Below are 25,474 nucleotides of genomic sequence, written 5' to 3'. Positions count from 1 at the left end.
TAGGTGCTATGATAAAGATTTTATTTAAATAGGAATCTATGAAAAAAAATGAGGCCCATCTACTAGGGAAGGGTCACGTTAGATTTTGGAAGATGTGACACTAATGCTAGACCTTGAAAAAGAATTAAACAGGTGGATAAAGAATTCCAATCTGAGAAGTTCTTTTGTGGTACGGTGGGTTAAGGATCCATTGTTGTCACTGCAGCTGCTCAGGTCACTGCTGTGGCATTGGGTTTGAGCCCTGGCCCAGGAACTTCTCCATGTTGAAGGCATGGCCAAAAAAATAAAGAATTCCAATCTGATGATATAAAATGATATCCCAAATTGTATTCCACAAAATATAAATCTGGAAAACAGCAGCATATTGTATCTGCCTCTAAAGAATTCACAATGTTTTTCAATACATTAAAAGCTGTAGGGTTATTTGCAAAAATAATAATGCTGTTTAACTTTGTCATATTTATTTGAATATAGAGCAGTTCAGTAACACATAATATCTTCATGCCTTTAAAAATGCTGCCATAATATGTGCTTGGCCACAAAAGTGAAAAGGTTCAGGTGTATAGCAGAAAAGAGTGTAGGTGGGCAGATCAGAGTAAGCCTCATATATTAGGATTTTGAAGACATCTAAGAACTGAATTAATTTTAAGTAGAGTTATCTAATTTGACATGTAGGCAGGGTAAGAGTTGAAACAGTCTTTCTAGTAACTGCATTTCTGCAGTCTAGATTGCAGGTTTCCAGAGATATACTTGAACTCTCTGAGTTGGTTTTGCAAATGGAAATAGGTGATTTATGAGGGCAAGAACCATGTCTAACCCTTTCACTCGAGTACCCATACCATGTGCCTGATACATGATAAATATATTCAGGAAGTATCTCACTGGATGAATGAGTAGTAGTAATGAGTAGGCATCCCCTACATCGCATTCACTCCTTACAGTCAAATGCAATATTACTTCTTCATTCTAAGTACCCCTCCTTCTCTCTCAAAAGTGTTATGGTTCAGAGTGGAAGGTAAAGGGCCAAATAAACTCCCATAACAAGAATATACTGATAACATTCTGGAACAGAGAGATTACACTTCATCTAGGGAAATTCAATGAGTCAGTCACACACCATAGCAGCGACTAACTCTTCAATAAGGAGGGTAGACTGAGGAGAAGCTAAGGGTGCATGCAATCACCAGGTGTTAGAAAGTATAGTTGGAATGAGGCAAAAAATCGAGTTACAAGGGTATCTTACATAAAACAGAAAATAAAAAAGCAAAGTATAAGTTGAAAACAAAGTTTAGAATATAACAACAAAACCAGGAGAAAAAGAAAGCTAATTACTGGGCTGTGCTGCTAAATTATACATCTTTGCTCTATTTGAACTGTTTACTAAGTTCCAAATTTCCTGGAACCAAAAGAGAAACCTACAAATATGGTCAATCACATACATCTCCTTATTAGGAAAAATTCCTATAGAAGCTTTTCCAAGTATTTTTCTTAAAAAAAAAAAAAAAAAAAAAGTGTCAGAGTGGATTCCATACGGGTTATTCTACAGACATAGGGTTCAAGAAGATAGATTTGAGTCATTTGCATAATGTTAGAAAAGCAAATAAAATTCCTTTTCTTTGAATGAGAAACCAATGTAACGAGTTCTTTAAAATTGAGAATAAATATTAATTTCTCTTTTTAAACATTAGACTTCAAATTTTAAATAATTTAAAAAATTCCATTTACAAACTATAAATTCCATTTACAACAATGAAGGAGTTCCTGCTATGGCACAGGGGGTTAATGATCCAGCACTGTCTCTGTGATGGTAAAGGTTCTATCCCTGGCCCGGTACAGTAGGTTATGGATCTGGCACTGCTGCAGCTGTAACGCAGATTGCAATTGTGGCTTAGATTCAGTCTCTGGCCTGGGAATTTCCATATGCTGAGGGTGTGGCTAAAACAAACAAAAATCAACAATGAAATTACAAGCAATTCAGATTACAAGGAGATAAATGTTTTACCTCTACAGCCTGGCTCTGAAGATTCTTGAGAGAGCGCATGGTCTTGAGCACTTCCTAAAGGATCAGAACATGGGCTAGATGACGCATGTTCAACTCCTGACAAGGAAAGAAAAATTAAAGAGAAGTTTAAATAAAGATGGAAAAAAATTTAAGTAAAGCCAAAATCAAAGTTTTATGAGATTTTTTTTGTTTGTTTTTTTTGGGTTTTTTTTTATTTTATTTATTTATTTATTTATTTTTTTTAAAGTTTTATGAGATTTTTGACCTAGTGCTTATCTCTTTTGAATATGTATGACCTTACTTATTACCTTATTTATCTATATCCCTCCCACCCCCCAAAATCGAGACACAAACTCAAGCCCAGTATTTACCGCCACATTTCAGATCCCCCTGCTCCTCCTTGGCATTTTTCCACTGAACCCAATTCTTCCAGGCATTCACCCCATACATGTATTTCAGTGTCATCCCAGATACTGAGCACCCTTGAAAGGCTCCTTGAATAAGACTCCTGGGTTCAACAGACACTATAGACTTCTTCCGCCCCTGTAAAAATTCCAAAAATTTACAGAATATAAAATTTAGTTTTGGATCTTTAAGAATTATGGCTCTCAAAGATAGAAAGGGCATAAATGTACAGAAAATGGAATTTAGTATTAGATCCCAAAGACTTACAGTTCTTAGATCTAGAAAGAGCTTTAGAGATTATCTAATCCAATCCATATGGGAAAAGAAAAAAAGAAAACTGAAGTGTAGAAGGTAAGATTGTAATAATCACTAACATATGAGTACTTACTAAGTTCCAGATACTAGACCTACCCAATGCGGTATGAATAACAATTATTACTGCTCATGACTAATTAAGGGAACATATGAGTACATGGGCCATAAAACAAGCCTCAATAAATTATCTAACTAAAATAGAATTAAGCTAGAAACCAATAATGGAATAAAGTTAGAAAAATCCTTAAAAATTAGAGATTAAACAACACTTAATAAATACCCCACAGGTCAAAGAAGAAATCACAAATACAGTTAGAGAATATTATAAATGTACATAAAAAGGAAAACAAAATTTATGTAATAGTGCTAAAACAGGGCTTACAGGGACATTTACAATGTTAAAAAGCTTCTATGAGAAGTCAATAAAAGTTGAAAGTCAAAAATTTAAAGAGTTTCCATTGTGGCTCAGTCAGTTAAGAAACTGACTTGTTTCTTAACCCACCAAGAGGAGGTGGGTTCAATCTCTGGCCTCGCTTGGTGGGTTAGGGACCTGGCGTTGCCCTGGCTGTGGCGTAGGCTGGCAGCTGCAGCTCTGATTCAACCCTTGGCCTGGGAACTTCCATACACCACCCTAAAAAAGGGAGAAAAAAAAAAAAAAAAAAAGCTTATATGTTAAGAAACTGGGAAAAAGACTACCTTAAAAACCAAAGTAACCTAAGAAACAAAACAAAGTAGAAGTTCCCACTCTGGCACAATGAAATCATTGGCACCTCTGAAGAACCAGGATGCAGGTTCAATCCCCAGCCCAGTGCAGTAGGTTAAAGGACCTGGCATAGCTATGGCTGCACCATACATTTCAAATGCAGCTTGGATCAGATCCCTGGCCCAGGAACTCCATGTGCCAAAAACAAAAAACAACCCCCCCCCCAAAAAAAACCAAGTAAGGAAATAATAAAAAAAATAAGAGCAAAAATGAATGGGAAAAAAAAGCGAAAAAAATAGTAAAACTAAAAGCTGGTACTTTTAGAAGGTTAAAAAAAAAAAAAAAACCAAATCTCGGAGTTCCCGTCGTGGCGCAGTGGTTAACGAATCCGACTAGGAACCATGAGGTTGCGGGTTCAGTCCCTGCCCTTGCTCAGTGGGTCAAGGTTCCGGCGTTGCCGTGAGCTGTGGTGTAGGTCGCAGACACGGCTTGGATCCTGCGTTGCTGTGGCTCTGGCGTAGGCTGGCAGCTACAGCTCCGATTCGACCCCTAGCCTGGGAGCCTCCATATGCCGCGGGAGCGGCCCAAGAAATGGCAAAAAGACAAAAAAAAAACAAAAAACAAACAAACAAACAAAAAAACAAATCTCCAGCTGAGATGATCAAGGATAAAAAGAGAGAAGACAGGAGTTCCCGTCATGGCGCAGTGGTTAACGAATCCGACTAGGAACCATGAGGTTGCGGGTTCGATCCCTGCCCTTGCTCAGTGGATTAAGGACCCGGCGTTGCCGTGAGCTGTGGTGTAGGTTGCAGACGCAGCTCGGATCCTGCGTTGCTGTGGCTGTGGCGTAGGCTGGTGGCTACAGCTCCAACTCGACCCCTAGCCTGGGAACCTCCATATGCCGCTGGAGAAGCCCAAGAAATGGCAAAAAAACAAAAAAACAAAAAAAAAAAGAGAGAAGACAGATTACCAACAACTGATTCTACAGACATTAAAAGAATAACAACAGAATATCATAAACATTGTTATAACAATAAACTTAAGTTAGATCAATTGGACAAATTTCTTAAAAGACACAAATTAACAAAGCTGGCTCTAAAAGAAATAGATTACCTAAATACCTATAGCAATTCAATTCATAGTTTGAAACCTTCCCACAAAGAAATTACAGACCTGGAGTTCTTGTTGTGGCGCAGCAGAAACAATCTAACTAGGAACCATGAGGTTGTGGGTTTGACCCCTGGCCTCGCTCAGTGGGTTACGGAGCAGGTGTTGCTGTGAGCTGTGGTGTAGGTCACAGACCTGGCTCGGATCTGGTGTTGCTGTGGCTACGGTGTAGGCCGGCAGCTGCAGCCCCAGTTAGACCCTTAGCCTGGGAACCTCCACATGTCGCAGGTGTGTCCATTAAAAAAAAAAAATTCTAGACCCAGATAGTTAGACTGTTGAATCCTACCCAACAATTATATAAATTATACCTCAGAAAACAGAAGAGGAATAACACTAGTTCACCTTATGTTGCTATTATCCTGATAGCAAGGACAGACAATGTCATTATGAGAAAATTACAGCTGAAGAGCTCTTTTAAAATAATACACTTAAACCTTTAACAAATTATCAGAACCTGAATACAGCAATATATAAAAGAATAAATACATCGTGGCGCAGCAGAAACGAATCCGACTAGGAACCGTGAGGTTGCGGGTTCAAACCCTGGCCTGGTTGAATGGGTTGAGGATCTGGCATTGCCATGAGCTGTGCTGTAGGTTGCAGATGTGGCTCAGATCCTGCATTGCTGTGGCTGTGGCACTGGCCAGCAGATGTAGCTCCAATTCGACTGCTAGCCTGGGAACCTCCATATGCCGCAGATGTGGCCCTAAAAAGAAAAAAATAAATAAATAAATAAATACATCAAAAGAAAGTAGTGATCATCCCATGAATACCAGGTTAGTTTAACATTTAAAAAGTTAACATATTTCACCATTTTAATAAACTCAGAAAAGAAAAAACAGATTTATCTGAAGAGATCCACCTGATAAAGTTCAAAACACAATCATAATAAAAACCTGAGCACATCAGAAATAGAAGAGAAGTTCCTGAACTTGAGAACATACAGGTAACATGATACTTTATGTTGCAAGGCTAAACACTTCCGTAAGATTGATAAGAAGCATGATGGTCTGACTCCAGTTAACGCAAAAAATTTTTAAAAAGGAAGAAAATGCATCAAGATTGTAAAAAAAAGGGAGTTCTCTTGTGGTGCAGTTCTTTAAGGATTCAGTGTTATCACTGCAGAGGCTTGGTCTGCTGCTGTGGCATAGGTTCTACTCCTAACCTAGAAATTTCTATATGCCATGGGTGTGGCCAAAAAAGGGCTGTTACTAAAAAAGTAAAAAAAATAAAAAATAAAGAGAGAGATTGTAACAAAAAGAATGAAACTGCCTTTTTTACAGATAACAAGATAGTGTAGGTAGAAAATACTAAGGAGGTCCCGTCGTGGCTCAGTGGTTAACGAATCCGACTAGGAACCATGAGGTTGAGGGTTCAATCCCTGGCCTTGCTCAGTGGGTTGGGGATCTGGTGTTGCCGTGAGCTGTGGTGTGGGTCACAGACATGGCTCAGATTCCAAGTTGCTGTGGCAGTGGCAGAGGTCAGCGGCTACAGCTCCGATTCGACCCCTAGCCTGGGAACCTCCATGTGCCGCATGTGCGGCCCTCAAAAGACAAAAAGAAAAAAACAAAAAACCATAAATCAATGGAACAGAACAGTTTCAGAAACAAACCAACACATATATATAGTCAATTGACTTTTAACAAAAGTGCCAATGAATCTAATGGGAAAGGGTTGCCTTTGCAAAAGTGCGCAGGAACGATTATCATGTATCAAATAAATGAAACTTGAAATTTGCCTCAACTTATACAAAAAAATTACCTCAAAATGGATTATAGAAAAACATAAAAGACAAAAAAACAAAACTAGAAAAAAAGATAAAATATTAATTACCATAGTTAAGCAAAGATTTTTAGGTGGGAGCATAAAAAGCATGAATTGTAAAAGGATAAAAATTGATAGAGTAGATTCCTCGAAATTAAAAAGTTCTACTCTGGTGCGGCTGACCAAGGCGGCAGAATAGGAAGACCCTGAGCTCATCTCTTCCCATAAGAACAACAAAATTACAACCATGTACAGAGTAACTATCCATAAAAATGACCTGAAGACTAGCAGAAAAGAGTTTCTACAACTGAAGATATGAAAAACTACTACAAGATGGGTAGGAGGGGGAGACACCATATAATCAAACTCCACACCAGCAGGTAGGTAACACACAAATGGGAAGATAATCTGCGACTGCAGATGTTTCTCCCAAGGAGTGAGGGGTCCGAGTCCCATATAGGGCTCCCCAGCACAGGACTCCTACACTGAGAAGACAAATGTTTAGAACACTCAGCTTTGAAGGCCAGTGGGGCTTATTTTCTGGAGAGCCAGGGGGCTGTAGGAAACAAGAGACTCCACTCTTTCCTCACATACTCCAAAACCTAGGCAAAAGCAGCAGGCTGTAAGGAGCCCACGACAGACCCACTTGGTTTTGGGAAGCCTCCAAGAGAGGCAAGAGGAACAAGAACTTACCTTGGGGATATAGATGCTGGTCATAGCCATTTAGGGGAGTTCAGGCTACAACAAGAACCCTGCTGCTGGCAAACAATATTTTAGAATCCTCCCACTAGCTTATGAGAATTGGAATCAAACTGCCAACCAACCAGGTGCCACCAATCTTGGGTGGCCAAGCAGCTAGCCAGGTGTAGACACTGTCACACCTACCAGCAGGTTTCCTGCTGTAAGGCCCCATGAGTCACCAGCAACCTAAAAACAAAGCTCTAACTTACCACTGGGTACCAGCTGTAGGACCTTCTCAGGACCAGCCTTGACCACAGGTAGGCTGACAACAGCTCCAGGATCACTAGGGCTCCACAGCCAGAGATTTCCCAGAAGCATGCTCAGCCCATCAGTGGGTCAGTACTAGCCCCAGGATACCATGGGAACCATGCCCACACACCAGCAAGCCAATACCTGCTTTGGGAACCCTAGGCCCCACAGCCAGAGATCCTGGGATTCAGTTCTGCCCAGCAATGGACTGGAACTAGCTCCAGGACACATCCTCACCCACCAATGGATGGGCACTAGCCCTGGGATCCCATGGGCAGTGGCCCTGCCCACCAGAGAGCAGACACTATCCCTGGGAATACTGTAGTCCCACAGCCACCTGTATTAGGACCCAGTCTATACCTCAGTGGGTCAAAACCAGCCCAGGACACCCACCTCCCACACAGCCCCACCCACAGAAGGAAAGCACTAGCTTAGGAACCCTGCAGAGCTCTGCAGCCAGCCACCTTATAACCTGGCCCTGCCCACCAGTGGGCCAGCACTGGGACCAGAACTCCCTGGGCTGCAGCCAGCCACACAAGGAGGCAGACGCCTACATATGGCAACCAAACGGGCTGGGGACCAGTCACACCTACAACCACAGCCACAGTAGTTAGTATTTCATAACATAAGGACTCATGCAGTGCGTATAGAGGGCACCCCTAGAGCATACAACTCTGGGGATCAAAAGGGACTGCACTACTTGGTCCTATAGGACATGTCCTACATAGGTCACTTATCTAAGACTGGGAATCATATTAACCTATAAAGTACACAGAATTAAAAACAGAGAACTAGGCAAAATGAGGCAATAGAGGAATATGTTCCAAATGAAGCATTCTACCCAATAAGAGTTCAAGGTAATAACTGTAAAGATAAACAAAGAATGAATAGTGAGAAGTTGGAAATTTCGAAGAAAGAGTCAGAAAATGTAAACAAAAACAGCTGAAGAATACAATAAATGAAATTAAAAAAAAAAACCACTAAAAGGAATTAACTAAAAGATTAAATGACACAGAGGAACAGATCAGCAAATTGGAAGACAGTATAGTCAAAAAAATCTCAAGCTGATGAATTTCCTCATGGCTCAACAGGTTAAGAGTCAGGTGTTGTCAGTGCTGTTATTCTGCTATTCTTATTACAAATGCGAAGGTTTGTGGGTAAGGCAAATATATGGTAAAGGTAAGAAATCATCCACACATAAATAAGATATCAAAACCACCAATCGTGAGGAGGGTACAAATGTAGGATACTGGACATGAATTTGCAATTAAGGAATCAGCAACTTAAAACAATCTTGTCTATATACAGACTTCTACATCAAAACCTCATGGTAAACACAAAATAAAAATCTACAATAGATAAATACACAAGTAAGAAAAGGCAATCCAAACACAACACTAAAGACAGTCATCAAACCACAAGGGAAGAAAAAGACCAACAAAAACAAATCCAAAACAATTAACAAAATAGCAATAAGAATGTACATATTGATAATTACCTTTAATGTAAATGGACTGAATGCTCCAACCAAAAGACAGTGACTGGCTGAATGGATTCAAAAACAAAGTGAGACAATGGAAGATAATAATCCATGCAAACGGAAATCAAAAGAAACTGGAATAGCAATATTCATATCAGACAAAATAGACTTTAAAAAGTTACAAGACAAAGAAGGACATTACATAATGATCAAAGAATCAATCCAAGAAGAAGATATAACAATTGTAAACATATATGCACCCAACATAGCAGTACCTCAGTATATAAGACAACTCTTAACATCCTTAAAAGATCAACAAAACTAATAAACCCTCACCCAGATGCATCAAGAAAAACAGGTATCAGACACAACCTAGAATAGATTTATAAGGAGATCCTGCTGAATAGCATTGAGAACTATGTCTAGATACTCATGTCGCAACAGAAGAAAGGGTGGGGGAAAAAACTGTAACTGCAATGTATACATCTAAGGATGACCTGACCCCCTTGCTGTACAGTGGGAAAATAATAAAAATAAATAAATAAATAAATAAATAAAAAAAAAAGAAAAACAGGTAGAGGACTTAAATCAATAAAACTAGAAATGAAAAAGGAGAAGTTACGATGGACATCACAGAAATACAAAGGATGACAAAACACTACTATAAGCACCTATTTGACAAAAAACGGACAATTTCTTTGGAAGGTACAATCTTACAAGACTAAACCAGGAAGAAATAAAAAGATGAATGGACCAATCACGAGTAATGAAACTATGATTAAAAACTTCCAACAAAAGTCAAGGACCAGATGGCTTTACAGGTTAATTCTATCAAACATTTAAAGAAGAGTTAACATCCATCCTTCTGAAAATCTTCCCAAAAAATGGAGAGGAAGGAACACCCCCAGACTCATTCTATAAGACCACTATCACCCTGACATCAAAACCAGAAAAAGATACCACAAAAAGAGAAAATTAAAAGAGTTCCAATTGTGGCGCAGTGGAAATGAATCCGATGAGGAACCATGAGCCTGTGGGTTCGACCCCTGACATCACTCAGTGGGTTAAGGATCTGGCATTGCTTTGAGATGTGGTGTGGGTTGCAGACATGGCTCACATCAGTGTTGCTGTGGCTATGGTGTAGGCCGGCAGCTGTAGCTCCAATTCGAATCCTAGCCTGGGAACCTCCATGTGCCATGATTGTGGCCCTTAAAAAAAAAAGAGAGAGAGAGAGAGAAAATTACAGAGTAGTATCAGTGATGAACACAGATGTAAAATCCTCAACAAAATACTAGACAACCAAACCCAGCAATACAAAAAAGGATCATATCCCATGGTCAAGTGGGCTTTGTCCCAGGGATTTTTCAATATACACAAATCAATCAATGTGATATATACCACATTAACATATTGAAGAATTAAAAACCACATGATCATGTCAATAGATGCAGAAAAAGCTTTTGACAAATTTGAACAACTATTACTGAAAAAACCCTCCAGAAAGTGATCATAGAAGGAACCTATCTCAACATTAAAAAGGCCATATATGACAAGCCCACAGCTAACATCATTCTCAATGGTCAAAAGCTGAAAAAATTCCCACTAAGATTAGGAACAAGACAAAGATGTCCACTTTCACCACTTTTACTCAACATGGTTTTGGAAGTCCTAGCCAAGGCAAACAGAAAAGAAAAAGAAATAAAAAAATAAAAATTGGGGGGAGTTCCCGTCGTGGCGCAGTGGTAAACAAATCCGACTAGGAACCATGAGGTTGCGGGTTCGATCCCTGGCCTTGTTCAGTGGGTTAAGGACCCAGCGTTGCCGTGAGCTGTGGTGTGGGTTGCAGATGCGGCTCGGATCCTGCGTTGCTGTGGCTCTGGTGCAGGCCAGCAGCTACAGCTCCGATTAGACCCCAGCCTAGGAACCACCATATGCCACGAGAGTGGCCCTAGAAACGGCAAAAAAAGACAGAAAAAAAATAATAACAAAAATAAAAACTGGAAAGGAAGAAGTAAAACTATCACTGTTCGCAGATGACATGAAATATACATAGAAAATCCTAAAGATGCTACCAACAAACTAAGAGCTCATGAATGAATCTAGTAAAGTTGAAGGATACAAAATTAATACATAGTAATCTACTGTATTTCTACATACTAACAGTTAAAGATCAGAAAGAAACTACGAAAATTAGCCATAAAAAAGGATGGAATAATGCCATTTGCAGCAACATGGATGGACTCAGAGACTGTCGTACTAAGTGAAGTTAAGTCAGTCAGAGAAAGGCAAAATCATATAATATCACTTATATGCGGAATCTGAAAAATAATAAAAATGAAGTAATTATAAAACAGAAACAGGAGTTCCCGTCGTGGAGTAATGGTTAACGAATCTGACTAGGAAGCATGAGGTTGCGGGTTTGGTCCCTGGCCTTGCTCAGTGGGTTAGGGACCCGGCGTTGCCGTGAGCTGTGGTGTAGGTTGCAGATAGGGCTCTTATCCCACATTGCTGTGGCTCTGGTGTAGGATGGTGGCTACAGCTGCGACTGGACCCCTAGCCGTGGGAGCGGCCCTAGAAAAGGCAAAAAGACAAAAAAAAAAAAAAAAAAAAAAACAAAAAACAGAAACAGATTCAAAGACTTTGAAAACAAACTTACGGTTACGGAAGGGGAAAGATGGAGGGGGTGTAAACTACTATTCGGATTGGCATAAACTACTATATAGAAAACATAACTATGAAACAGTTACTAAAAAAAAAAAAAACAGTTAATCAACAAGGACCTACTGTATAGTACAGGAAACTCTATTTGATATATTGGGTTTTTTTGTTGTTTGTTGTTTTTTTCTTTTTATCTTTTTGCCATTTCTTGGGCCACTCCTGTGGCATATGGAGGTTCCCAGGCTAGGGGTCCAACCAGAGCCACAGCAAAGCGGGATCCAAGCCATGCATGCAAACTATACCACAGCTCATGGCAAGGCCGGAACCTTGACCCACTGAGCAAGGGCAGGGATCGAACCTGCAACCTCATTGTTCCTAGTTGGATTCGCTAACCACTGAGTCACGACAGGAACTCCCAGCTATTCAACATATTGTAATAAATTCTAAGGAAAAATCTGAAAGAGAGTGGATATACATATAACTGAATAATTTTGCTGTATGCTTGAAAATAACACAACATTGCAAATCAACTGTATTCCAATATAAAATAAAAATTAAATAACAAAAAACAAGCAAAAAACAAAAGAAAAACCTCATGCTATCAACAAACCAAAAAATCAATAATGGACATACACACAAAAAGAAGAAAGTAACCCAAAATAACATTAAAGATCGCCCTCAAATCACAAAGAATGAGAACAAAAAAAAGGAACAAAAAGTTTGAAAAACAGCCATATAACAATTACCAAAATTGCCATAAGTCTATACCTATCAATAATTACTTTACATTAAATGGACTAAGTGCGCCAATAAAAAAGGCACAGGGAAGCTAAATGGATACAAAAATGAGGCCCATACAAGTTCTACCTAAAAGAGACACGTAAGATCTAAAGATACACACAGACTGAATGTGATAAGATGGGAAAAGGCGTACGTAAATACATAAAGCAAACATTAACAGACATAGAGGGAGAAACTGACAGTAATACAGCAATAGTAGGGGACTCTAATATCACACTTGCATCAATGTACAGAATATCTGGGCAGAAAATAAATAAGGAAACACTGGACTTAAATGACATAGTAAACCAGATGGATTTAATAGATATATAGAGAACATATTAGTATAGAACATCTACCCCAAAGTAGCAGAATACACATTCTTTTAAAGTGAACATGGAACTTTCTCTAGGACAGATCACTTGACAGGCCACAGAACAAGTTTCAGTAAATTTTAGAATGAAATCTGCTATCAAGCATTTTTCCAACCACAATGCTATGAGGCTAGAAACCAAATTCAAAAACCATGAAAGGGAGTTCCCATTGTGGCTCAGAGGTCATGAACCTGAGTAGTATCCATGAGGATGCAGGTTTGAACCCTGGCCTCGCTCAGTGGGTTAAGGATCTGGCATTGTCGTGAGCTGTGGTATAGGTTGCAAACATGGCTCAGATCCCTTGTTGCTGTGGCTGTGGCCTAAGCTGGCAGCTGCAGCTCCAATTCGACCCCTTGCCTGGAAACTTCTACATGACAGTGTGGCCCTAAAAAGCAAACAAACAAAACCAACAAAACAAAACAAAAAACCCTGCAAAAAACATACATCATTTGAAGACTATACAATATTCTATTAAACAGTCAATGGGTCACTGTAGAAACTGAAGAGGAAATCAAGTTATACCTGGGAACAAATGAAGATGAAAATACAATGATACCAAATCTGTGGGATACAGCAAAAGCAGTTCTAAGGGGTAAGTTTATAGTGATACAAGCCTATCTGAGGAAACAAGAAAAATCTCACCTAACCTAACAATACACCTAAGGGAAACAGAAAAAGAACAAACAAAACCAAAAGTCAGTAAAGGAAATAAATCACAAAGATCAGAACAGAAAAAGACTTAAAAAAAAAAAAAAAAAGGCAAAGATCAATGAAACAGAAGAGCTGATGTTTTTAAATGTAAGCAAAATGGATAAACCTTTAAACATATTCAAAATGAAAAAAAAGAGAGGGTTTCAAATAAATAAAATATAAAATGGACAGAGAGAAGTTAAACTGATAGCATAGAAATATAAAGGATTTCAAGAGATTATTATGAACAATTATACACCAATAAAAAAGGACCACCTAGAAGAAATGCACAAATTTCTAGAAATGTACAATGTCCTAAGATTGACTCAAGAATACACAGAAAATGTGAACAGACCAATTACCAACAATAAAATTGAATCCATAATCATAAAACTTCCAACACAAGTCTAGGGCCAGATAGCTTCATAGGCTGAGGTTGACCAAACATTTAAAGAGTTAATACCTATCATTTTCAAACTAATACAAAAAAAACTGCAGAGGAAAGATCACTTACAAATTCATTCTATGAGGCCAGGATCACCCTGATACCAAAATCAGACTAAGATACCATAAAAAAAGATAATTACAGGCCAATATAACTGATAAATATAGATGCAAAAATCCTCAACAAAGTATCAGCATACCAAGTTCAATATTACATTATAAAAAAGATCATATAACATGAGCAAGTGGGATTTATCATAAGGATGCAATAATTTGGTATCTGGAAATCAATGTGATACACCACATTTATAAACTGCAGAATTCAAATAATATGACCATTGTAATAGATGCAAAAAAAGGCTCTGACAAAACTCAATATCAATTTATGATAAAAAAAAATCTCTATAAAGTATAGAACAGCAGGAATATATATCTCAATCTAATAAAGGTCATATGTGACAAACCCACCGGGAGCATCATGTTCAATGATGAAAAATTGCATCCATTTCCTCTCTGATCAGGAATAAGACAATATCCACTCTTGCCATTTTTATTTGACATAGTATTAGAAGTCCCAGCCATAGTAATAAGACAAGAAAAAGAAATAAATGAAACCCAAATTGGAAAGGAAGAAGAAAAATCACCAGTTTATGGATGACATGACACTATATACAGAAAATCCTAAAGACATCACCAAAAAACTATGAGAACTCAGCAATGAATTTGGTAAAGTTGCATGATACAAAATTAATATACAAAATCTGCTGTGCTCTGATACATTAACAATGAACTATCACGAAGAGAAATTGAAAAAAACAATCCTATTTAAAATATCATCACAAAGTATCTAGACTATGTCTAGATACTCATATTGCAACAGAACAAAGGGTAGGGGAAAAAAATGTATACATGTAAGGATAACTTGATCCCCTTGCTGTACAGTGGGAAGAAAAATAAATTAAAATAAATAAATTAATTAAAAAATCATCAAAAAGAATATTTACAAATAAATATATTTAAGGAGATAAAACACTCAACTCAGAAAACTGTAAGACTACTGATAAAGGAAACTGAAGATTTATCAAATGAATGGAAAAATACATCATTCTGATGGAATACAAAAATGACCATACTACACAAGGGAAGCTACAGATTGAAAGCAATTCCTATCTACCACCAATGGCATTTTTCACAGAACTAGAATAAATAATTCTGTAATTTACATGGAAACATAATAGGCAAAACAATTTTGAGAAAGAAGAACAAAGCTAGAGATATCATGCTCCCTGATTTCAAACTATACTGCAAAGCTATAGTAATAAGAACAGTATGGAAGTGGCACAAAACAGACACATAGATCAATGGACAGAACAGAGAGGTCAGACATAAACCCATACTTGCATGGTTAATTAATCTACAACAAAAGAGGCAAGAATACACAATGGGGAAAGACAGCACCTTCAAGAAATGGTGCTAAGAAAACTGGACAGCTACATGCAAAAGAATGAAAGAACCATTTTCTCACACCATACACAAAATTAAATTTAAAATGGATTAAAGATTTAATTGTAAGACCTGAAACCATAAATCTCCTAGAAGAAAACCCAGGCAGGAAACTCTGACACCCGTCTTAGTATTATTTTTCAGGATCTATCTCCTCAGGCAAAGACAACCAAAGCAAAAATAAACAATGGAACTATATCAAAATAAAAAGATGTTGCATAGCAAAAAAAAAAATCATCAACAAAATGAAAAGGCAACCTACTGAATGAATGGAAGAGGATATTTGCAAATTATATATCTGATAAGGAGTTAATATCCAAAATGTATAAAGAATTCTTAGAACTCAATATCAAAGAACCAAAAAATGCAATTAAAAATGGGCAGAAGATCTGAATATACATTTGTCCAAAAAAGACACAGACTGCTAACAGACACATGGACAGATACCTCCAATCACTAATAATCATGGAAATGCAGGGTAAAACCACAATGAGATATCACCTCAAACCTGTCAGGATGACTATTATGAAAGGGATGCTAGATAGCAAGTGTCGGCGAGGATAAGTAAAAAGGGGAACTCTGGAATGCTGTTACTGGGAATGTAAATTGGTGCAGCTGTTGTGGAAAACAGCATGGAGGTTCTCAAAAAATTAAAAACAGAACTATAATCTGATCCAATAATTTTTCTCATTCCTGGGCATTTGTTCAATGAAAACAAAAATACTAATTTGTAAAGATACATATATCCCTATGCTCACTGCAGCAATACTGACAAGGACCAAGATATGCAAGCAACCTAAGTATTCATTGATAGATGAATGGATAAAGGAGAGGTGGAGAGTTTCTGATGTGGCTCAGTAGGTTAAGGACCTAACATTTTTTCTGTGATGGTGTGGGACTGATCCCCAGCCTTGCTCAGTGGGTTGAGGACTGGCATTATCACAAGCTGCACAACACGTCCAGATATAACTGGTGTTGCAGTGGCTGTGGCAAAGGCCTCAGCTGCAGCTCCAATTCGACCCCAACTCAGGAAATTCCAGATGCTGTAGGTGCAGTCGTAAAAACAAAAAGAAAATGTGTATATATATATATATATATATATATATATATATATATATATATACCCAACCATAAAATTAAAAAAGAATGAAATCTTGCCATGGATATAGAGGATATTACAATGAGTGTAATAAATCAGACAGAGAAAGACAAATACTTTATGGGTTTACTTATATCTGGATTCTAAAAAACAAAACAAATTAACAATAAACAAACAGAATTACAGTTTTAGGGAATAAACAGGCAGTTGCCAGAGGGGAGGGATTGGTAAGATGAGAGTAATAGGTGAGGGAGACTAAGCAGTGCAAACGCTAGTCACAAAGTGAGTGAGATATAGTTATATTATGAAATGTACAGTGTGGGAATTAGACACAATTATAATTATGTAATATCTCTGATGACATATTATAACTAAAATTCTGTGGGGAGTTCCCGTCGTGGCGCAGTGGTTAACGAATCCTACTAGGAACCATGAGGTTGCGGGTTCGGTCCCTGCCCTTGCTCAGTGGGTTAGGGATCCAGCGTTGCCTTGAGCTGTGGTGTAGGTTGCAGACACGGCTCGGATTCCGCGGTGCTGTGGCTCTGGCGTAGGCCGGTGGCTACAGCTCCGATTCAACCCCTAGCCTGGGAACCTCCATATGCCGTGGGAGCGGCCCAAGAAATAGCAACAACAACAACAACAACAACAAAAAAGACAAAAAATAAAATAAATAAATAAATAAATAAATAAAATTCAGTGGAAAACATTTGGAAATATACAGAAATACTGAATCACTATGTTATATTCCAGAAACTAACAAAGTGTGATAGGTCAATTATACTTCAAAAACAAATTCTTAGAAAGAGAGATCAGGAGTTCCCATGGTGGCTCAGTGGTTAACGAACCCAACTAGTATCTATGAAGACGCAGGTTCGATCCCTGGCCTCGATCAGTGGGTTAAGGATCTGGCATTGCTGCGAGCTGTGGTGTAGGTTGCAGATGTGGCTCAGATCCTAAGTTGCTGTGTCTGTGGCATAGGCCGGCAGCTATAGCTCCAGATTCGACCCCTAGCCTGGGAACCTACATATGCTACAGGGGTGGTCCTAAAAAGACAAAAAAAGGAAAAAAAAGAAAAAGAGATCAGATTTGTGGTTATCAGAGGTAAGGAGAAGATGGTGTGGGAACTGGATGAAGGTAGTCAAAAGGTACAATCTTCCATTTAAGTAAACACTAGGGAGGTAATGTGCAACACAATAAATGCAATGAACACTGTTATACATGAAAGTAGTTGAGAGAGTAAATCCTAAGAGTTCTCAAATTGAGAAAAAAATTTTTTAATTTCTTTAATTTTTTAAATTATAGGTTAAAAAATGAAAGATGATAGATATTTACTATCTTAATGCGATATTAATTTCATGATGTATGTAAGTCAAATCACTGGGATGTATACTTTTTTTTTTTTTTTTTTCCTTTTTACGGCTGTACCTGCAGCATATGGAAGTTTCCAGCTAGGGGTCAGATCGGAGCTGCAGCTGCTGGCCTATGCCACAGCCACAGCAACATCAGATCCAAGCTGCACCTATGACCTACACTGGAAGTTGTGCCAACACCAGATCCTTAACCCACTGAGTGAGGACGGATATAGAACTACATTTTCATGGACGCTATGTCGGGTTTTTAACCCACTGAGACACAGCTCTGATGCTGTATACCCTAAACTTATACAGTGCTGTATGTCAATTATATCTCAACAAAATTGACAGAAAACAAATAAATAAGTGAACCCTGGAAATGTGGGGGAAAAGTTGTTTTTCACAATTAAGAAAATAAAGTCACAGAAAAGTAGCAAAAGTCATACTTGATATAAGAATTACATCCATAAAAAAAAAAAACCTTACAATTCAATAAGATGACAACCAACCCAATAAAAAATTGTGCAATAGTTTTGAATAGACATTTTACCAAAGATACACAAATAGCAAATATAAATACAAAAAGATGCCCACTAATTAGTCATAAGGAAAATACAAATTAAAATCATAAATTAATACCACTATATACTCACTCAGATGGCTAAAATTAGAACTCAACAATACCAAGTATTAATAAAGTCATGGACCAGGGAGAACTCACAGACTGCTGATGGGAATTCAAAATGGCACATCCACTTTGGAACACCGTTTGGCAGCTTTCTTACAAAGTTCATGATATACATACAACCCAGCAATCCCACCCCTAGGCATTTTTTCTCAAATGAAAACATATATTCTTCACAGAGATTTATAGTAGAATGTTCATAATAGCTTTGTCAATAACGCAAAAAACTGGAAATAACCCAAATTTCCATTACCTGATAAACAATTATATAAACTGTGGTTTATCCATGAAATGAAATGCTCAGAAATAAAAAGGAATGAACTAGTGATACATGAAATGATACAGAAGAATCTCAAAAACATTATGCTAAGTGAAAGACACAGAAGAATACAAATTACGATTCCATTTATATGAAATATTAGAAAATGCAAACAAAGCAATACCATTTTGCATCAATGTGCAAAGTAGATCAGTGGTTGTCACGAGGTGGAAATAAAGACTGACTGTAAAAAGTAAAGGCAACATTTTGTAAAAATTAGAGTGTTATGATTGTGGTGGGAGCTTCATACTGAATATATTCGTCAAAGTCCATTAAAATATACACTTAAAATTTATGGGTTTTTTTTTTTTTTTTTTTTTGCCTTTTCTAGGGCCGCTCCTGAGGCACATGGAGGTTCCCAGGCTAGGGGTCCAATCGGAGCTGTAGCTGCTGGCCTACACCACAGCCACAGCAATGCAGGATCCGAGCTGCATCTGCAACTGACACTACAGCTCACGGCAACACCGGATCCTTCACCCACTGAGAAAGGCCAAGGATCGAACCTGCAACCTCGTGGTTCCTAGTCAGATTCATTCACCACTGAGCCACGACGGGAACTCCAAATTTATGAATTTTTAAGAGTAATTATAATTCAATAGAACTAATTTATTAAATTAAGGCTAATTATCCTTTTAATTGTGATATGGGAAAGCCATGTCAACATGAGAAACAGTCCTTGTGAGCTTCACTATTATAACTATACTATACAAAATAGTGAACATGTTTGTTATATGTTAAAAAGCTAAATGTAGAGAGAAGAACGTCTTCAACAAAGACTATAGAAAGCTGAAGTAAAAACAAAACAGAAATCCCTCAATTACAGAAACAATAAAAAAGTCTCTGCTGAAAGAAATATAAAAGATGATTTGTGACTTTAAGATACAAAAACAAAAGCATAAAAATACAAGGTCGAAAAACAATGTACAGAATTCTCTGACTCTGGCTTTTACACATATAGAATGAAAAAAAGAAAATGCTAGAAAAATGAAGCTTGTGCTTGCTTACTCTTCGTCTGGGCTGGGGGAAGCCATCTCTGTGTCGCCGCCTTGTTCGGGAACGAGCCTGGATTCCCTGTCCTTTATTCAGTGGGTCAAAGGATTCTATGATAGCCAGGAGAGAGCATAATGTGAGGTAAATAACTCATAGATTTAAATGAAGGCTTAGACTGGGGGGAGAAGATATCAGATAATCATCATTATATTCATTATTTTCTTTCTGATAATATATGGAGTTTATTTATATTTAAGGAAACAAAGGAGATAAATAGAAACTTCATTAACAATCAAGAAAATACCCCCATGATTACTGTGGAAAGTTAAAAACAACAACAGCAACAAATAAGCCCTTAATAAAGAACTACAGTGTGAATTAATACCTTCGAAGGCAGGGACCACTTGTGCCCTAGATTGTTATTACACATTAAAACTACTGATTGGGAGTTCTGGTCGTGGCTCAGCAGTTAACGAATCCGACCAGGGACCATGGGGTTGTAGGTTCGGTCCCTGGCCTTGCTCAGTGGGTTGGGGATTCAGTGTTGCCGTGAGCTTGGTGTAGGTCGCAGATGCAGCTCGGATCCCGCATTGCTATGGCTCTGGTGTAGGCTGGTGGCTATGCTCCGATTGGACCCCTAGCCTGGGAACCTCCATGTGCCGCAGGAGCAGCCCAAGAAATGGCAAAAAGACCAAAATAAATCAATAAATAAAACTACTGATTAAGAGTTGTACCAATCTTCTAATAAAAAAGACTTTCAGGAGTTCCTGTAACGAATAGGACTAGCATCCATGAGGACATGGGTTCGATCCCTGCCCTCACTCAGTGTGTTAAGGATCCAGGGTTGCCATGAGCTGTGGTATAGGTCACAGATGCAGCTCAGACCCACATTGCTGTGCTGTGGTGTAGGCCAGCAGCTGCAACTCCAATTTGACCCCGTAAGCCTAGGAATTTTCATATGCTGCAGATATGTCACTTAAGGAAAAAAAACAAGATTTTCAGCAGACAGGCTTTACTGCACAAACCTGATGGAAAATCTGCTTCCAGGTCCTGTTCGGTTTCCCCTTTTGAGAACTGCTTTACTTCTAAATCAGTATCTTGCACAGTATTGGACTTTAAGGCATAATGATTCAATTCTTCCTCCCAGCTATGTGGAGTAGATACTGCCTCTGACTCAAGATCACCACTGTAAGTACTTCCTTGGTCTGAAATATATAGAAAACAAACAAACCTTCAAAATGATAAGACTCTTGACATGCTCAGAAACCTCCCTGATACTGAATATCAAAAACTGAGATATAGCTGCTGGACAATTACCTAGGTACACTCAAGAATGAAGTCACTTGTTCACTAGTCTCACAGAACTGGATTTATATTCCTGGTACACTTTAGTGCATTATTTTAATTAATCCTTAAAACCAGTACCTGAGGTAGCTTTTATTAGTCTCATTATAAGTTAGCACACAATCATAGATATCTGATGCCTCCTACAAATAGATAAAATAGCAAATATTAAATCCAAGGATATTAACACTTTATGGGTTTGTATCACCAATAGGAGATAATATTTCTACAATTCAAAATATATTTATGTTAGATACAGAAAGCAAAGCCATCAGCCTTTAAGGACAATGGACACGTCTCTTCCATACTCTTTTACCACTTCCTGCCAGGTTGGCTTTACCATGTTTTTGCTTACTTCTATCGCTCCTTAATTTTCACTGCCCAATAGTATTCCATTGTAAGAATATGCCATAATTTATTTATCTATTCTATCATTTATGGCTGTTTAGGCTATTTCTGTTTTTTTGCTATTATGTTATGAACATTCTTTTACATGTTCTTTTTGCACCATGTGGATACATTTCTTAGGAGCACAATGGGTAAATCATAAGATAACTCTTTCAAAGTAGTTGTAACAATTAACTCCCTCCTGTAGGGTATCTGTGTTTCCTTTGTTTCATACCCTTTTGTTATTTTCAGATATTTTAATTTTGCAATCTGGTGGATGTATAATGATGTCTTATTGGGGTTTAATTCACATTTTCCAATTACTGATGAGGCTGAATAACTTTTCATATTGTTTATTGGCTATTTGAATTTTCCCTTTTGTGAATTTTCTCTTTGGTTAGAACTATTGGGTTATCTATCTCATGTTAACTTTTAGGAATTCATTTATGTAACAATCACATAATGTTGCAAATATTTTCTCCGATTTTGTGGCCTCTCTCTCCACTGTTTATCTAGTCTTTTGATGAACAGAAGTACTTAATTAAAAAAATAGATATATGTGTGTGTGTTTATGATTACAAACCTTTTTCAAATATCTTGGTGTCTAGAAAGAGCTCCTGTTCAGAAGTTTGGGATCCTAAAGAAAAAGCAAAGTACAAAACAAAGTCAATTTTTATGTATACATAAAACAAACTGCATCTCAAATGAAATGACAGCATTATGGATTTCTACATAACTTGCCTTCATATGCAGTATTCATTAATAAAAATTAGGCAATTAGTGATAAATACATTTAAATTACAACTGATTACAAAGTTTACACTTCCAAAAAGAAGTATGAAAGAAGTCATGGCAAGAGCTACTTTTTTCTTTTGGCCACCCCATGACACATGGAGTTCCCAGGCCAGGGGTCAGATCTAAGCCACAGTTATGACCTAAGCTGCAGTTCTGCCAACAGCAGATCCTTAGTCTAATGTGCTGGGCTGAGGATTAAACCTGAGTCCCAGCACTCCCAGGAAGCTGTCAATTCCATCAGCGGGAATTCCAAGAGATACTTTTATTTTGGGTTCTTATGCTACCTGAAATTCCTTTTCTTTAACCACAACACACACACACACAATATTTACTTACTGACAGGTTGACAAATCTGTTTTAAGTTTCTTTTTCCTCCCCCCAATAAAACGTGCTTTACAACTGCACTAGAAAGCCAAAAGACTTAGAATATAAACACATCAACAAATGGAACTAAAAAGAACAAAGTTCTATTAATTACAAGTTATTTTATTTATTTTATTGTGTGTTTTAGGGCCACACCCAGAGCATATGGAAGTTCCCAGAATAGGGGTCTAATTGGAGCTACAGCTGCTGGCCTACACCACAGCTCATGGATCCTTAACCCACCAAGCAAGGACAGGGATCAAACCTTCATCCTCATGGATGCTAGTCAGATTAATTTCCACTGAGCCACGACGGGAACTCCCTACAAATTATTTTAAAATTAAGCAGTTTAAGGATTCAAAGTATTAAGAAGCCAATTTTTTAATTTTTTATTTTATTTTATTCGGGGGGAGGCACCTGCAGCATATGGAAGTTCCTGGGTTAGAGGTCAAATCAGAGCTGCAGCTGCTGGCCTTACACTACAGCCATGGCAATACTGGATCCAAGCTGCTTCTGTCACCGACACTACAGCTTGCAGCAATGATGGATCCTTAACCCATGGAGCAAGGCCAGGGATTGAACCTGGATCCTCATGGATATTAGCCAGGTTCTCAACCCACTGAACCACAATGGAAACTCAATTTTCTTAAAAACCAAAGCAAACTGCCTCTTTTCCCTGAAACCAAAGATAAATGTACCAGATCCTTTCAGTCTTAATTCATTTCCCCCCCTTTATATTTCTATACCATTTGACTTTAATTACACTATAATTAAAACTATTTGTGTTGAACAGTTTTTCCATCTGGTTCAAGGCAAAGTCACAGTAGCTCTACAGAGAAAAAAACTTGATAAATGTTGACTATTAATGTGAATGGAAAAGCCAACTTAAAATGAGGTTTATCACCATGAATTGCTTGAACTTCCAAACTAAGTGTCAGAAATTAGAACATCATACATAGGGACAATATCCTAAGACATTAACATACACATATACATGGGTCACAATAATGAGATTATACACTAAAGCGCATTATAAGATCAGAAACCATGTGATAAAAGCAAAAGGTTTTTACCCATTTCTCAGAGCATGTTTTAAAAACTTACTGGCAACACAACAGAAAAGTTGTTTTCAAATGCTTACAATATTCAGAAAATCATCTAGAATTTATGATACAAAATCAGGACCCAGTTGCTGATGACAGAAAAAAAAAAAGAATTTCTCACCTCATCATTGACAGAGGGAAAAAAACACCGCAAAAATCCATCTGTACATTTCAACTATCTTAAACATCTTCCTGTGCTTTTATCTCTTATTATATTCAAAAACCAAGGGGGTACTAATTAAGGCTAGAAACTGTCTCTAATACATATTACTGTGTCCTGGCTAAAATCATGTGCTTTGAAGTCAGACAGACACAGATTCTACTTCTGGCTCCATTATTGTCTGTTGTCTGCTAACCACAGCAAGCTTATTTTCCAAAAGAGGAATCTCAAGTAAACAGTGCCTCCCTCATGGGTTTGCTTTGAAGAGTAAACAAACTGAAACACATATTGTATTTAGGACAATGTTCAGAGAAGAGTAAACACGTAAGTGCTAACTAGTGATATTATCATTATTCTACACTCATAAAATGGAATTTACCTATAGGGCATTTTGAACCAAATGGTTTTCCATCCTAAGGTTCTACTTATCTTCTACCAACATGCTGACTACTATACAACAGGACGATTACATGATAGGATATCATATCTGGGGTCCACGGTTTTGACTACAGGGATAAAACCAGAACATGATCATGAAACATGGATGTATGGGTATTTTTCTGGAATTGTTAAGAAGTAAACGCTGTATGGATATTCAGTTTCCTTTGTAAAAAGGATACACAGCTTTCAGAGGCATCAACAAATTCAAGAAATCCACATACTTGGAATTTAAACACAAAGTTTTTAGAAACTCCTTGACTGCCTAATACTTAAAATTACTTGAGCTACCTGAAAATTTGTAGGTGTGTTTCTTTTTTAGATGTAAAATTATACCAACCTCCCTGAGATAGAGTCTTCTCCTTCTCTTCATCTTCTGCAATCATTTCTGCCATCTCAAGGAGATCAGCTTCAAAAGGATGTGAGGGAAGCTTTTCCTTAATGTCTTCAATACTCTCAGTGACTTTATCTTCATTTTCCATTGAGGATGGAACAAGCATAGGGACAGGCATCTGAAAGACCAAGGACAGATTGACGAGTTTCTTCGGCAGAGGTCTGTCATCAAACCTATTATTTGTGAGATCATTTAAATATAAAAATAATAAGCAAATTCAAGGTATCCCCTGATGATAAAACAGTCTTAATAGTTTGTTTTTGTAAGATTACAGCCATTTAAATAAAAATTCAGTTAAGTGTTTTCCTGGACATTTAACAAAATGTGACTGAATATACTAAAAGAATAATTACTTAACTCATTTTTTTGTTTGGTTTTTGATTATATTTCTTGCTTGGTATTTTCACACAAATGTTTCTCTTAAGAATTTAGTACCAGGAGTTCCCATTGTGGTGCAAGTTCAATACCTGGCCTCGCTCAGTGGGTTAAGTATCTAGCATTGCTGTGAACTGCGGCCATAGGTCGCAGACATGGCTCAGACCCCGTGTTTCTGTGGCTGTAGTACAGGCCAGCAGCTGTAGCTGGGATTCAACCCCTACCCTGAGAACCTCCATATGCTGAGGCTGCGGCCCTTCAAAGCAAAAAAAAAAAAAAAAAAGAATTCAGTACCAGTATGGCTCAAGAGTAAAAAACCCAACTAGGATCCATGAGGACGTAGGTTCAATCCCTGGCCTCACTCAGTGGGTTACAGATCCAGTGTTGCCATGAGC

General features: G+C 37.8%; 1 protein-coding gene across 12 annotated transcripts in view; it reads right to left on the bottom strand.

Moving 5' to 3' along the window:
• Window positions 1-25,474, bottom strand: part of ZMYM4 (zinc finger MYM-type containing 4) — a 170,141-nt gene that overhangs the window by 27,490 nt on the left and 117,177 nt on the right. For all 12 annotated transcript variants that reach the window (XM_021095904.1, XM_021095899.1, XM_021095900.1 and 9 more), the window contains 6 exons: window positions 24,651-24,822; window positions 22,035-22,088; window positions 20,746-20,925; window positions 19,736-19,830; window positions 2,374-2,545; window positions 2,003-2,098 (listed from right to left, as the gene is read on the bottom strand). In XM_021095904.1, coding sequence (XP_020951563.1) covers window positions 2,003-2,098; window positions 2,374-2,545; window positions 19,736-19,830; window positions 20,746-20,925; window positions 22,035-22,088; window positions 24,651-24,822 — 769 coding nt within the window. The remainder of the gene's footprint in view (window positions 1-2,002; window positions 2,099-2,373; window positions 2,546-19,735; window positions 19,831-20,745; window positions 20,926-22,034; window positions 22,089-24,650; window positions 24,823-25,474) is intronic.

Source organism: Sus scrofa, chromosome 6 (assembly GCF_000003025.6).
Source record: "Sus scrofa isolate TJ Tabasco breed Duroc chromosome 6, Sscrofa11.1, whole genome shotgun sequence".
NCBI lineage: Eukaryota > Metazoa > Chordata > Mammalia > Artiodactyla > Suidae > Sus > Sus scrofa.
The sequence above is the reverse complement of the archived record's forward strand: the minus strand, read 5'-3'. Positions and strand labels throughout refer to the sequence as shown.